At 55.1% G+C, this 15,395-nt stretch overlaps 3 protein-coding genes across 4 annotated transcripts; 2 read left to right on the top strand and 1 right to left on the bottom strand.

Annotated features, from left to right (window-relative positions):
• Positions 1-2,339: 2,339 nt before the first annotated feature.
• TMEM115 (transmembrane protein 115) lies at positions 2,340-7,508 on the top strand. The gene is made up of 2 exons (XM_079934055.1): positions 2,340-3,621; positions 6,633-7,508. Exons 1-2 carry the CDS (start codon positions 2,771-2,773, stop codon positions 6,835-6,837), a joined length of 1,056 nt encoding a protein of 351 aa, XP_079790181.1. The 5' UTR covers positions 2,340-2,770; the 3' UTR covers positions 6,838-7,508.
• A 328-nt stretch (positions 7,509-7,836) lies between these two features.
• On the bottom strand, positions 7,837-11,009 carry CYB561D2 (cytochrome b561 family member D2). Of its 2 annotated transcripts, none has more exons than XM_079935350.1 (4): positions 10,855-11,009; positions 10,283-10,431; positions 9,772-9,809; positions 7,837-9,077 (listed from the first exon to the last, which is right to left on the bottom strand). In XM_079935350.1, the coding sequence occupies exons 2-4, from the start codon at positions 10,407-10,409 to the stop codon at positions 8,574-8,576; spliced, it is 669 nt and encodes a 222-aa protein (XP_079791476.1). In that variant the 5' UTR covers positions 10,410-10,431; positions 10,855-11,009; the 3' UTR covers positions 7,837-8,573. The 2 variants fall into 2 exon arrangements, with proteins under 2 accessions (XP_079791476.1, XP_079791477.1); XM_079935351.1 differs by having other exon boundaries at positions 10,868-11,005.
• Positions 11,010-11,015: 6 nt separating this feature from the next.
• On the top strand, positions 11,016-14,384 carry NPRL2 (NPR2 like, GATOR1 complex subunit). Its single transcript, XM_079935349.1, has 11 exons — positions 11,016-11,244; positions 11,774-11,865; positions 11,967-12,135; positions 12,304-12,412; positions 12,786-12,922; positions 13,014-13,111; positions 13,231-13,267; positions 13,386-13,479; positions 13,555-13,672; positions 13,943-14,085; positions 14,172-14,384. Exons 1-11 carry the CDS (start codon positions 11,167-11,169, stop codon positions 14,237-14,239), a joined length of 1,143 nt encoding a protein of 380 aa, XP_079791475.1. The 5' UTR covers positions 11,016-11,166; the 3' UTR covers positions 14,240-14,384.
• The last annotated feature ends 1,011 nt before the right edge of the window (positions 14,385-15,395 follow it).

Here is a 15,395-nt window from a genome sequence, read left to right as displayed (position 1 = left end):
AATGTTCATATTTTCACTTCAAATGGTTCCCATACACTGTCTCTGCCCTGGAGTGAGGACTGGGTGGCTTGAAGACAGGTGGCCATGACCTCAGAGCCCCACTTACCACTTAATTGGGAGTGAAGGCCATAGCAATCCAGGTCTCTGGTGGGTGGAGGGCATGACGCTTCCCAGGCCTCCTAAGTGCTAGATCCTTGACATCCTTTGTCTTGTATAATCTTATCAAAAGCCTCCAGGAAAAACTGTCTTTAAAAAAAAAAAGTCTCCCAGAGGCTCAAGGCCAAGACTGTGGAGGAAAGAAGATGGAGATGAGATGCAGGCTTCTAGCCAATAGGATCAGACTACCAGGGCATACGCAGGTCCTCCAGGTGGAGCAAAGAGTGACTACCTGGCCCAAGTCCATGACTTCGTGCTTGAGGGCCAGTGCTGCTGTCCAGAGGAGGCCAAGGTCTGGCCCACCCACAAGCATGATGGCTGCTCCTTCCCAGCCCAGAGGAGGCCTGGTGCTGTCAGTGGCCACTGCTGCTCACGCTGGAACACAGCTCTGAGTCCATTTCAGCAAATCTCGGGCCTCCCTCTGGCAAGCCCTACACCCTTGTTCATTTTAATCCCAACTCTCTTAATAGTCAATCCTATTCTGTGTGACCTTCGAGTTTCTTTTCAACGGGAAAGACTTATAACCACCCAGTGCAGAGATTTCCCAGTAATACTGACACTTGCTCTCTTACAGTACACACTCCACACTATGCACTCACCCTGTGCTGAGTACTTACCACACATTAGAGTTGGATATTAGTTTATCTCCATACCGCAGATGAGCAAATTGAGACTTAGGAGAAATCCTTTCTCCCAGATGCAAGAAACCAGCAAAGGTTTTGGAAATGAGGTGGCCTGTGGCTCGGGGACCTTGGATGCTAAATAAATAAAAGAGGGCATTCCAGGTCTTAGTGAAGACACCTTTCCTCACCCTCTGCAAGGGTTGGCCACAGAGCAAAGCCTAACTAGCAACCCCTGAGGCAGCTCCCATGCTCCGCAACAGCCCCAGAGGTCCTGGGGTAGACCTGCCATGTAAAATACAGAACATCCAATCAAATTTGGAATTTCAGATAATCAATGAATATTCTTCAGTATGTTCCCAACATTGCATGGGACATAACTATGCTAAAAATTGAAGACATGCTTATACTGAAAAAATTATTCATTGTTTAACTGAAATGCTAATTGAGCGCCCTGTATTTTGATTTGCTATATCTGGCAACCCTACCCTGGGGTGGCATGCAGCAGGAACCCAGAGCCCAAAGGTAAAGGAAAGCAACACCTTTTGTGATCTGGAAGGCTGCGCACACGTCGGCAGTTGTACTGAGATCAGTGGCGGAAAGGAAGGGATTCTGCACTTTATAAATGTACTTTGTCATATATTTATTTTAATTATATGCATATTAAAAAAAAAACTCAATATACAAAAAACAAAAATCAGTTTTGCACAGGACACAACCTACCTGAAGCCACCGTTGCAGTGAGGTGGAGACCCAAGGCCAGCCTGACCCAAGTTTGTGGAGAGACCTCTCTTCATCAGGATCAGCGATTGACTGTGGTGAGGAAGAGAGTCACTAAGAGAAGTCCAGTCTCACCCCTTTGGGGGCTGGAGATCCGAGTTCCGGTATGGGCTCCACCTCATTTGTAACAAGGGCAGCCTGGGCAACACACTCACTGAGCACCCAGGGTGGACTGGCATTGTACACGCCAGTCCCCTTGGATCCTCACGGTAGGTCCTGTCATCATCCCCATTTTACTGTCCATGAAACTGGGTTTCAACAAAGTTCGGGAATTTGGCCATTGTCACACAGCCGCCAAAACGCAGAGCAAGAATTCCAACCTGGGTCAGGCACACACCAGACCGCGGAAGTTCCAGGAGTTCGCGCCCCCTGGACCATCCAACATTCCTACCTGCACACCTGCCCACTAGGACACACCCACTCAGATAAACAGGCACACACTGAGCCAATCCTTCCGGGAAATTCAGCACGCGCGTGGCCTGCAGCTGTGCTGCCGCTGGTACCCGCTGCTCTCCAGAGGTTAGCGATGCCCGTTCACCCTCCCCCACCTCTGGAGAACCGACGGAAACGGTCCTGAGAACTACAACTCCCAAGCACACTCTCCTCTTCCGGCGCACAGCCTCCTGGGACTTGTTGTTCTACCCAGAACCCTGATATCCGCTGGTCCCGGCTCCGGCTGAGGACTCCATGTCCCAGCATGCCGCGGAACCGTAAGGCCGACGTTCAGAGGGCGTCCTGCAGCCTCTCCGAGCGCGCAGGCGCAGCGCCGCTGTTTGTCGGCGCCTGAGAAGGGAGGAGGTACGGTCGAAGCCGAGGCCGAGGCGGAGCTGACCAGACTTGACTCCGACCCAGAACCAGCCTCCAGTCCCGCGTCGACCGTAGGGCCCCAGAGTGGATGGAGAAGATCGAGCCCTGAGATCACCGCCATTCCGGTCGGCGCGGTGGCCACACAGAGCAGGCAGTTAGGCGTGCCTAAGCTGCCCAGGGTCTTCCCTCAGATACCCGGCGAGGGGCCTAGGCCCCGGCCCCGCGACCAGGCCCGGCTCTGCCCTTTGGGACCGGAGTCGACCCGACCGGAAGTGGACCTTTCACCGGGGCCATAGGCCAGTGACTAGGTCGGACCCGGGCCTCCCGTCGGGGCCGGACTGGGACGAGGCCCCGGGGAGGCCCCTAGCCCACTAAACCCTTTCCTAAGGCCGACGCCCGCCAGGAAGATGCAGCGCGCCCTACCGGGCGCCCGCCAACACTTGGGGGCCATCCTGTCCAGCGCCAGCGTGGTGGTGAAGGCTCTGTGCGCTGCGGTACTATTCCTCTACCTGCTGTCCTTCGCCGTGGACACGGGCTGCCTGGCGGTCACCCCAGGCTACCTCTTTCCACCCAACTTCTGGATCTGGACCCTGGCCACCCATGGGCTGATGGAACAGCATGTGTGGGATGTGGCCATCAGCCTGGCCACAGTGGTGGTGGCTGGACGTTTGCTGGAGCCCCTCTGGGGGGCCTTGGAGCTGCTCATCTTCTTCTCAGTGGTGAACGTGTCTGTGGGGCTACTGGGGGCCTTCGCCTACCTCCTCACCTACATGGCTTCCTTCAACTTGGTGTACCTTTTCACTGTCCGCATCCACGGCGCCCTGGGCTTCCTAGGTGGTGTCCTGGTGGCACTCAAGCAAACCATGGGGGACTGTGTGGTCCTGCGAGTGCCTCAGGTGCGTGTCAGTGTGGTGCCCATGCTGCTCTTGGGGCTGCTGCTGCTGCTGCGGCTGGCCACACTGCTCCAGAGCCCAGCGCTGGCCTCCTATGGCTTTGGGCTGATCTCCAGTTGGGTGTATCTTCGCTTCTACCAGCGCCATAGCCGAGGCCGAGGCGACATGGCCGACCACTTTGCCTTTGCCACCTTCTTCCCTGAGATCCTGCAGCCTGTGGTGGGGCTGTTGGCGAACTTGGTGCATGGCCTCCTGGTGAAGGTAAAGATATGCCAGAAGACAGTGAAGCGCTATGATGTGGGTGCCCCATCCTCCATCACCATCAGCCTCCCAGGCACAGACCCTCAAGACGCAGAGCGGAGAAGGTACTGTGGAATCTTACAAAACCTTGTCGAGCTAGGATAGTATTATTAATCAAGTCACATTCCATCTGTTGAGGTGCTTGCTGTATGTAGGCTGGCAGCCTGCAGTCAGATGTTGGGGCGGATTCAGAAAGAGAAAAGCCAGCTTGTGGCCTGGAGCTCAGCATTTAAGTGTCTGGGCTGCAGGAGGTGCTTTCCAAAATTAGGGAGTAAAAGTGGCCTTTCTCACCACTCAGGCCGCTTAAGTTTCAAGAAATGCCCTGCTTCCTTTTGAGCTGTGTGAGGGGCAAATGGAGAGCCAGGTACACGTAACCCTGGCCTTGTCTCAGAATCTCCAAATCCTAGACACTGGTCCTGTGGGAGCCAGAAACAACCTGCTGGTGCTTCTTCCCCTGTGAGAGAGGGACAGAGAAGGAAACATGGGATCCTTAAGAGATGGTCTGGGCCACCCTAGTTTCCAAACGCTGGACCACACCCTCTTCCTGAGCCTTAATTCAGATGTTGTGCTTCTCTGCCGCTTATTTATTGAGAGGGAAGCCTGGGGTATAACTAGACTTAGACACACCCCCTCACCCCCACCACCCCCGCCTACTCTGGCAGGCATGTGTCACCAAACCCAGGGGACAGCCACATGACCCACCGAGGGAGCCTGCTGACCACACCAGGAAGTGGAGACAACCTTTTCATTATCTGTAAACCAAGCCATCTGCACCATCAGGAATCCCAACTGAATTATTCACTGAATGCACCTTGGCCAGGGCAGGACAGATCTTTTTTAATCCATCTCTTTCTGTCTCTCCCAGGTCTGTGGACTTACCAGAGTGGTCACAGCTCTGTTTCCAACATTATTCTTTTTTTTTTTTTTTAATTTTATTTATTATTTTTGGCTGCGTCGGGTCTTCATTGCTTTGCGCGGGCTTTCTGTAGCTGCGGCGAGCGGGGGCTACTCTTCATTGCAGTGCGCGGGCTTCTCTTGTTACAGAGCACAGGCTCTAGGCGCATGGGCTTCAGTAGTTGTGGCTCTAGAGCACAGGCTCAGTAGTTGTGGCGCACGGGCTTAGTTGCTCCACAGCATGTGGGATCCTCCCTGGCCAGGGATCGAACCCGTGTCCCCTGCATTGGCAGGCGGATTCGTAACCACTGCGCCACCAGAAGCCCCCTCAACATTATTTTTGAGTGTTTTTTTAGATGCAGTTACTTGAGTAGTGAAATTTAGAGCAGGCTCTGTTCATACTGTCTGCATTTGTCAAAGCCTTCTGTTTTTGCTCACCTGTGTAATGAGTTCTTAGCAGGCAGCTTTATGAATTCAGCTGGAGTTGTCCCTGTGCCTACTCTCCACTGGGGCTGTGGAGTGTGGGCCACACCCCTTTCTTGAAGGAGTTTCCAGCTGGGGAAGGCCACAGATTACTATGGTCCAAGGTGGCAGATGTTGAAAAGTACACACGGCATGCTGCAGAGCTTAATTGTGGGCTCTACAGTTTGTGTCTCTGTGGCTGATGAATCCTAAAGACCGAGGTCTCTATTAACCTTATCCAGTGGAGGCGATGCGGTCAGGAGGGCTGGGCCTGGTAGAAACTGAGCTGTCCTCAGAGCTGTTCAGGTGATCCCAGGCCACAGTGGTGGCCCCTCCCCCAGTGGAGATCTGGGATTGTTAGGGGTGGCTGAACATTCGAAAAACCTCTACGCAGCCCCAAGAAAATGGACAGGTGGAGGCAGATTGGGGTGGGGGGTGTCAGGAAGTGGGTTCTTGGCATAGTCTTGTGGTTGTTACCTTGCTTGGGGATGGGGGTTACTCCACCAACCAGTTTGACATCTTGCTGCATGCCATTCCCTGACCCAAAGAGCTAGTGATAGTGGGAGGCAGGGGTTCCTACCTTTGACCCTTGTGAGGGAGTGATTAGCATGCCACCATCTCTCTACCTTGGCAGGCTTTAAACAGAATTGACAAGGCAGTCTCCAGAATGGGAGCCTGGGTCGCAGCATCCTGTCTGTGCCAAGTTGCCATGGTGCCAGGCTGGAGGACAGGGTGGAAGTGTGCTGGGGCTTTCTGTGCCTATGTTGTTGTTGTCCCTCTCGTCATGTTCCCTGGCATGGTGGAGATTTTGGTTTTCTGCTGGAACATGGAAGGCTATACAGGTCCCCCATGCTGGTGGCACAGACTTGGAGGCATCAGGGGTCCACAGTGACCACTAGTAGAAGTGTTACCTGGCAGCATGGGCATCCCAACTCCTGGTGGGCAGGGTCCCAAGTGCACGTATATACTTTCTTCTAGCGAACTTTCCCACCTCCCCGCAGAGTGGGGTCTCCAGGGGTCTGCCCAGTGAAACCAGTAGGCTCTGGCCTGTGCCCTACCCACATGGATTGTTTCTCCTTCCTCTCCTTCTGCTAGGACGCTGTGTGTTCCTGCTCTAACACAGGTCCTGGTGGGTTTGGAGATTCTTCTCGGAAGGAGAATATTAGAGTCAGTTAGGAGGGGTGAGCTGACCCAGGTTGGCCCTGCTTCCCAGGCTGAGAGCCAAGGCAGGTGCTTGAGTTCCAAACTTCCCCACAGACCCTTGCCAGGAGGCTCAAAATACTCCTAACAAGGAGAGGAGGGAGAAGTAATGCCTTGAATGTGATGCCAGTGCCTAGCAGAAACTCACATGTCCAGGGACTTGCCCTTCCACCTGTCTGCCCAGGGACACCAGCTTTGCCCAACCTTAGGCACCATCCTCAGAACCATTCCTGGGGCTGGCCTGTGGGCAGGCTGGCAGGCACCCAGCTGGCCTTCGCAGCCTGGAGGTGCCCCAGCTATGGAAGGAAGGCCCTACAGCCTTTGGGTCCTCATTCTGATGGCAGAGTGTGCCCTAATCCAATCCCTGTGGAGCCCTGGGCCCTGTATGGGGAAGGAGAACCCATAGGGTTCTGAGAGAGGCGTGTGAGCAGTACGGCATGTCAGTTTCCTGGGGGAGAGAGTGCAGGGCATGAGCCAAGTTCAGATCCTGAGTGACCTGTCATCTTTCCCCTGGCCCCAGGCAACTGGCTCTGAAGGCCCTCAACGAGCGGTTGAAGCGAGTGGAGGACCAGTCCGTCTGGCCCAGCATGGAAGACGATGAAGAGGAGGCTGGGGCCAAGGTGGATAGCCCCCTGCCGTCAGACAAGGCCCCCACGCTCCCAGGGAAGGGGCCTGTCCCAGAATCCAGCCTGATCACCTTTGAGGCAGCTCCCCCGAAGCTGTAACTCTAGACCACCTTGAGTGTAGCACCTCTTCTCCCAAGCCCCCCTTGACACACTCTCAGCTACTCCAGGGCACTGACTGCTCTGAGGAGAGGGAAGAAGGCCTGCTGGGGGTTGCCACAGACTTCTGCTATTTCTCGCCAACACTACCCAGGATTCTTGCTACCTGGTTCCAACTCCAGACAACCACTATGCCAGGCATGGGGCCTCTGAAGCACAGCCAGCCCAGGCCATCTGAGGTAAGACTGTACCTCAGCAAGCAGCCTCAAGCAAGTGGCTGCAGGGGCACTGGTGCCATGGCTCCTAAGCCAACCCTCACACCTGATACTGGTTGCCGAGAGCCCTGAGCCAAGGCAAGGATTTGCCAAAAACATTCTGGGGGTTCAGCCAGTGCAGGAGCCAGTGCAGGGCTGTACATCCCTGCCCGCCCACAAAGAGACTACATTCATGTCAAGATTTCTGATTCCCTCTGCTGTGGCCATAGCTGCTTCTGGGCCAGAACAGTCACAGCTCCCAGGTATTTTCTACAGGACCACTTGAGTGGGCAGCCAAGCCCAGCCTCGCAGTATCAATAAAGCAGTTCTTTGAGGTATGGCTCCTGGGCTCTGTTAGACCACCTTGTGCAGCCCCCTCATCATGCTCAACTGCAGAGTTAGACAGGGACTTAACTCTAGGTTCAAGGGCTTGGTCACCAAAGCTACTCCAGCTGGATAAAAAGCCCATTGCCCTCATCCCCTTCCCCCCATCACACTCCCCTTTGCCTCACCACCACATGCCCACTGTCAAGCAGTCTTCCCAGAGCTGTCACCTCAGGCTCTTACTTACTTTCTGCCTCCCTGCACTACCTGGTGAAGGAGGCCCTGCCTGGAGGACCTGATAATTAAGCGCCTCTCTATCATAAGGAGTTGTTCTTATCCATGACTCACCTCCAAGACAGAGTGCTCAGGGCCTGGCATCTAGGGAGGCAGCCCATCCCCAGTTCCCATCCTGTCATTGCCCAGATTTGACCACCACAGTCTAGAAACTCCAACATATGAGCAGCTGGGAGACTGAAATACACGCAGCCGCACCATTCACAGCTACAGCCCTCGGGCCTGCTAGGGCCCTGAGTGGCATGGGGTGCTTAGCCAGATCCGGGGGGCTAGTGTGCCAAGAGAGCTTTAGCCCCTCAGTGAGCAGCCAGGGACGGGTCCCCATCTTGCCCAGCTGCCCATTTTTTCATGCTGATGGCATTAGCAAGAACTATCCCCAGCTTTGGACTGTTCCTCCCATCCAGTCTTTTCAGTCTTAATATATATATATATATATTTGGCCGCGCCTCACGGCACGTGGGATCAAACCCATGCCCCCTGCGTTGGAAGTGCGGAGTCTTAACCACCAGACCACCAGGAAAGTCCCTTCAGTCTCTTTTAAAATTTTATTTTACTTTTTTCTCTTATCTCATTTCTGGACATACCAGCACAAGTTGAGTTGCTGTGGGCAGGGGGCAGTCTTGAAACCCAACTTCATCCAGACACATGATCCATAAACTCCTCTGGGATGGCAGAAAAAGAAGGAAAGGAGAGGTACTCCAGCATGAGGAGCAAGTAATAGTGTCACACAAAGGACTCCGGCTACCTGTGACCGCACCAGGGCCTGAGGTGTCCCGTGACCGAGTCAACTGAGAGAGTCCAGGAGGTCTCAGCCCCGGCTACCACACTGAGGGGCAAATCCAGGCTTCCCCTAGTTCTGGGAAAAGCTCATGGCTGGATCCTCTTGCGGTACAGGTAGGCGTTGCTCACCTGGTTCATAATGACCAAGCTGGTAACGACAGGGCATAGCACAGCCAGGTACCAGACCCCACCAGTGACTGTGGCAGTGAACCAGAGTGAGCACATGCCCAACAAGAGGCTGGCACTACCCAGAAGGTAGCCCACCAACCCAGAAGTGGCATGGTACAGCTTGAGCTTGGCCAGGGGCCATCGAGGCAGCAATTTGGGGTAGAGCAGCCCCACCCCACCTGAGCACTGCAGCCCTGCCCACAGCACAGCTAGCAGCCCTGCCCGCCCATGCCACGTGGCCAGGTGGGCTTTGCCAAGCTGTTCCTTGTGAAGGATGACAAGGCCCAGGCCCAGCAGTGCACACAGCAGGGCTAGCAGCTGCAGAACCCAGTGGCAGCGTGCTCGGCCCTTCCGCGAGAGGGAGCGCAGCAGCGAACTCTCAGGAGAGAACACCAGCAGTGCCTCGGTCATCAGGAAGGAGAACTGGGGAGACAGGGATGGGACACTAAATGAGAGTGCTGCCCAGCAGAAGGGAAGAAAGCTTTAGATATAACCTAAGCTGCCAGCTAGTGTGGGCAGATTCCGCTTCATTCTCTCCCCACTAACGAGTATCTATTTGGTGGCACAAGAGTGGAGAATTCCATCTGGGACAGAACATCTGCTCTGAGTAACCAGCAGGAGGTACCTCTCCACACTGCTTCTAGCTGCTATTCTGAAATGTCATCTCTGCTGTGCTACCCAGCAAACACAAGGTTTGAGATGTGGCAGTTATAAATGATTCACAAGCTTTGTTTTTCTGACACAGGACTGGATACAATTTCTTGGCAAGAGTTGGCCACATGGGTGCACTGTTTCAGGAAAATTAGGTGCATCACTATAAATTAAGGTGAAAAGGGACACAGGTATACCCAAATGCATATTCTAAGCCTCCTGCCTGGAGGTGGACGAAGCCTCATTTTGTGCTTAGACAAACCCATTTGCCCTGCATCTCGAATACTCTAGTTCAAGCGTGGGATATAAACTATAGGCAGGAGTTGGAGCATACAGTGCATCTAACCCCACATCCCATTACTCCAAACAGATATTAAGTGTTCATTAACATTTAGAGGGCGCTAAGACCACCACCCATAGCTATGCTCCCTCCCATCCCTAAGAGCTGGACAGGCCCACTACTTACAGCCAGAGACATAAGCACAGGGTGCCAGGAGAAGAGACCTGGAATGAGAAGAGGAAGCCTCGTGAAGCTGAAGCAAGAAGAACCCAGCCACGCCAATCCCCATGGGCTGAGGAGTATGAGTAGCTCATCGCCCAAGGAGGTGCTGCCAAAATGCAAGCCCCTTCTTGCTGCAACAAACTGACCCCATACCTATCATCTCTTCCTGGACCCTCCCTGGATCAGAAGCCATGCTTTGCCACTCCTCTGGCAGTCCTCCCTCCTTCCCCCTGCACTTTGCAAGAGGCAGCTAAGTGGAGCACCAAGACAAGAGAAGCCAGGTACTCTATGGGACCTGGCCAAGCTGGCAGAGCCCCAACTCTCATCTATTCCACCCCACTTATTCCTCCAGCATAGCATGTCCCTCAGCCAACCAGGCCTTTCCCAGGAGTCAGATCCAAGGCTTACTATTGCCCCTGCTCCCCAGGAAAAGTGACACTTTCCTTCCCAAAAGTCAATTATGAATTCTACTTACTGGAGCCAGGCCTGGCAAGTACAGCCACAAAGATGGTGAAGCCCAGTGCCACAATGTGGGCAGCAGCCCCAGATGCAGTGCGCAGAGCTCGGTATATGTGCGACTCGGTCTCCACAGAAAGGGCCATGGTCAACCAGGCCGGCTGTAGCCTGAAAGCATAGCAGAGTGAGCAAGGGTCTCTGGTGCCCGCTGTCCACTCTTTTCACTGGAGCAAGGGTTGCGGGGCAGGAATGCCACTCTCTTCCAAAAAGTTAAGGTAGGCAGGGACAGTACTAAGGCAGGCACCAGGAATAGTCGAGGACTGGTGGCCTGTCAGCGTGTACCCGCATCTGAATTGGCACTGATCACTGGCCCACCTTCCAGGTAAGATAGGCAAGGCCGTGTAATAGACTACAAATCCCAGCGTGCACCACGCCGTCGCCGGGCGGGAGCGCCTGCTGGAAGGGCGTGAAGCACTACGGGAATTGTAGTTCCCAGTTGCGTCGAAATTATGGCCTGAGTCCCTTTGCGCACAGCCTCCCCACTTGCCGCTGGCCTGCTTCCCCTACACGCTAGGGATTCGCCTGCCTCACCCGCAGCGCCGACCTGACGAGGTGGTTCCCTCCCGAGAAAGTGGGTTACTCGGGGCTCTGCCGCGCGCCCTGCCGCTCCGTCGCGGAGCCTCTTAACTTCCGGGTGCGACGCCTATCCATCCGGGACTTCCTGGGACAGTCCCCCGCAGCCACACGGCTGAGTCGCGCTGCACAGGCGCTGTTGAGCAGATGGCCTCACGGGTGTTCAGTGCGCAGGCGTGCTTGACCAGGCAGCCCAAACCTCCGGGCTGTTTCTGACAGGTGCTCCCAGGGACAGTGGCGCCAGCTACGGACCCCGGCCCCACTAGCGCCATGGGCAGTAGCTGCCGCATCGAATGCATATTCTTCAGCGAGTTCCACCCCACGCTGGGACCGAAGATCACCTATCAGGTGCCATCCGGGCTCGCGGGGCATGGGAGGCAAGGTAGAGGGACGCTCGGGGGAGTTCAGCCAGATGCCTGGAAGCGGTGGAACCCAGTGCCCCGTGCTGCACGCAGGCACGCCACCCCTTCATTCGCAGAAAATCGTGAACCAAGAGTATATTCAGACCCAGTCCCAGGCTCCCGGTGTGGCAAGGCAAACAAACATTCACATAGGCAGTGATTGTGGGAAATCGGGATGTGGGGGCCCAGGGGAGGTGCCAGGTTCTACGAGAGGTGTGAGTGGTGATCCACTAGTATCCCTGGATGCATCGGAATTTAGGTGAGGCAGGAGTGTGCCAGGTGGAGGGTACAGCGTATGCAAAAGCCAGGAGGTAGGTGAGAACATAATGTGTGTTTGGAAACACAAAAGAGTGGGCCTGGGTGGATGGGAGAGAAGAGAAACCCTGGAGAAGAGGGATTAGGTCTTGGGGCTCACCCTGTGTATTCCACCTAGTTATAAGGTCCACTAAGGGGATTCTTGGCACTCCCTTCCACAGGTCCCCGAGGACTTCATCTCCCGGGAGCTGTTTGACACCGTCCAGGTGTACATCATCACCAAGCCAGAGCTGCAGAATAAGCTCATCACTGTGTGAGGCCCTAGCTGGGGGGTTGGGAGGGTTCCCAGGAGGAGTGGAAAGACTTGGGGGTGAGAGGAGCCTGACTCTGTTCCCATCTGTTCCCCTCGTCCAGCACAGCCATGGAGAAGAAACTGATTGGCTGCCCCGTGTGCATCGAGCACAAGAAGTACAGCCGCAATGCCCTGCTCTTCAACCTAGGCTTCGTGTGTGATGCCCAGGCCAAGACTTGTGCCCTTGAGCCCATCGTCAAAAAGCTGGCTGGCTACCTGACCACACTGGAAGTATGCAACACGATGGGCTTGGGTGGATGGGCTTGGGTGGATGGGCAGGCAGAGTTAGGGAAGGTGTTCGCATGTCTCCAAAGCCCTCCAGACCCGGGAACCTTCCAGAGTAGGATGCCAGCCAAGGGTCCTGGGGTGTGCCCACCATGCTGTCCATGCTCCATCCAGCTAGAGAGCAGCTTCGTGTCCACGGAGGAGAGCAAACAGAAGTTGGTGCCCATCATGACCATCTTGCTGGAGGAGCTAAATGCCTCAGGCCGGTGCACTCTGCCCATCGGTATGGCCCAGCCTCTGTAAGGACAGCAGAGGGGTCAAGGAGGGATGGGGAAGTGTCAGGGGAAGGTGAGCCCAGTCAAGGACAAGACTCGTGAACAAATTGGTGGCCAGGAAATAGCCATGAGCTGAGCTGATGATGTCCAGGGCCCAGTGCGTGATGGGGCTGGAGAGGGGGAGGCCAGTAGAGCTCTCTAGCTCTGCTCCTTGGGCGTGTTCCTTCCCCTGTATGGACCTCAGTCTGTTGCTCCATAAAAGGGGAAGATGGCCCTACCCAGAGTCACCTGCCTGCCTCAAGGGTGGCTGGGAGGACTGGATGGTAATTGATGGCCTCTTGGAATAGATGGCACTGAGGATATGGGTGGGGTTCCCTGCAGATGAGTCTAACACCATCCACTTGAAGGTCATTGAGCAGCGGCCTGACCCTCCTGTGGCCCAGGAGTATGATGTGCCTGTCTTTACCAAAGACAAGGAGGATTTCTTCAACTCACAGTGGGACCTCACCACACAACAGGTATGCTAGCCCTCCCTGGCTATCATGACCTGCGGCTGGCCACAGCCCTGGCCTCATCCCACCCCTACTTACCCTGCTCTTCCCTGCCCAGATCCTGCCCTACATTGATGGTTTCCGCCACGTCCAGAAGATCTCAGCCGAGGCAGACGTGGAGCTCAACCTAGTGCGCATCGCCATCCAGAACCTGCTGTGAGTGGGGAACAGTGACACTCAGGACAGGGTCGCCAGTCAGGAAGAGCCCAGTAGCCCTGAGTGTGGGAGCTGGGAAGGCATGGCCCTCAGAAGCTGAGCACAGCTATCTCCCCCAGGTACTACGGCGTTGTGACACTGGTGTCCATCCTCCAGGTAGGTGTGTCTGGGGTCTGATTAAATGGAGAATGGATCATGTGGCTGAGCCCAATTGGGGCTATGTCAGACTTCCAAGCCCCTCACTCAGGCCCCTGTGCCTCCTGCTACCCTCCAGTACTCCAATGTGTACTGCCCGACGCCCAAGGTCCAGGACCTAGTAGATGACAAGTCCCTGCAGGAGGCGTGTCTATCCTACGTGACCAAGCAAGGTATTAGCAGGCTCTGGGGGAGGCCATCTCAGGGAGGGCAGGGCCACCTGGAGAGCTGATCCCTGATGCCTACAGGGCACAAGAGGGCCAGTCTCCGGGATGTGTTCCAGCTGTACTGCAGCCTGAGCCCTGGCACTACTGTGAGAGATCTCATTGGCCGCCACCCCCAACAGCTGCAGCACGTTGATGAACGGTCAGAGGGGGATCCCCTGGGGCATGGAAGGTTTGCCTTCCATGAGGGCAGGTACACTCTCTGTGTCTCTCCCGAGCCCTGGGTCAGAGAGAAAGCAGGAGATTCCTGATGAGCAGAATCATGTGGCACTGCTACTCCAGGAAGGCTTCCTGGAGGTGATGGGTTTGAAGTCCAGTCTGGTCACTGAAACAAAACTGGAGGGGAGACTGGCCTGGCTAGAAGGAGGCCTGGCCAGAGCATCACCCCTTTCTTCCTCAACCCTCACCCCAGGAAGCTGATCCAGTTCGGGCTTATGAAGAACCTCATCCGGCGACTACAGAAGTATCCCGTGCGGGTGTCTCGGGAGGAGCGGAGCCACCCTGCCAGGCTTTACACAGGCTGCCACAGTTACGATGAGATCTGCTGCAAGACAGGTAGAGGCAGGCAGGACCACTGAGGTGGGGTCAAGGCAGGGTGGCCAGGCCAAGGCTTCTGACCTCACCTCCACCACACCACCCAGGCATGAGCTACCAAGAGCTGGATGAACGGCTGGAAAATGACCCCAACATCATCATCTGCTGGAAGTGAGGCTGGTGGGGGCTGGACCAGGCACACAGCTATGGCTATTCTCTCCTCCTAAGCCCTGCCTGGTGCATGAGGACTAGACCTACAAACTAGTCCATTACTGTCTCAAAGTTAACCCTCATTTCTATAAATAAAGTCATCCATTTCAACCTGCCTTTATTGAATACTGCCTCTGAGTCAGCCACCAGAGAGAACTCACAGTGAAAGAAATAGCCATGGTCCGACGCCCTGGAGCACCATCTGGTGGCCAGAACCAACAATGGGCATGTAAAAGTGCCTGCTAATTATAAACTGAAATAAATAGCCAGAAAGAATCAATGGGGAAGCTGAGATGAAAAGTGAGTTGGGATGGGAGCTGAGGCTGCTCTGCATCAGATTCTCAAGGAAGGCCTAGCTGAACTGACTTAAATTGAACTCTGAAGGAGGAAGAGTATTCCAGACAGAGGTAACAGGCGCAAAAGCCCTGAAGCAAAAGCCACTTTAGGATGTATGAGGAAGCCAAGGGAAGCCCGTGGGGCTGGAACATATTGTAGAAGACAAGGGGGAGAGGGGGAAGAAATGAAGTCCCGAGGTAGGAGAGGGGACAAGAGCCTGATTCTGCAGCGTTGCTGGTAAGCTGCTTTGGACATAGTATTTTGAGGGCCAGAGGCAGCCAGATTCACACTCATGTGAGGAAGTAATGTCTCATATACACCTTTAAAAGACTCCTGGTGGGAATTCCCTGGCAGTCCAATGGTTAGGACTTAGGGCTCTCACTGCCGAGGGCCGAGGTTCAATCCCTGGTCGGGGAGCTAATATCCTACATGCCACGTGGCGTGGCCAAAAAAAAAAAAAAAGACTCCTGGCTACTCAGGAAGGTCAAGAGTGGAAATGGGTCCAGTAAAAAGACCACAGTAGTTACCTCATGAGAGGTGATGGCAGCCTGGCCTAGGATGGAGAGAAGCTGTGAGCCCTGCGCAGTATTTCGGGTGTAGAGCCAACAAGGTGGAGCTGCGCGCGAGGAATACTGGAGCGAGGGGGCCACGGAGAGGAGCATCCGTGTGGTTGGAGAGGGAGCAGCTACAGGGAGAGCTGGTGGGGGGTGGGCCGACTTGACGTCCATCTGAGGAGGAAGCTAGAACTCAAGAGTCTGTAACTCAGGGAGACCCGTGAGCCGCAG

This window comes from Stenella coeruleoalba (genome assembly GCF_951394435.1).
Source record: "Stenella coeruleoalba genome assembly, chromosome: 10".
Lineage (NCBI taxonomy): Eukaryota > Metazoa > Chordata > Mammalia > Artiodactyla > Delphinidae > Stenella > Stenella coeruleoalba.
This window is presented reverse-complemented; position numbering and strand designations above follow the sequence as displayed.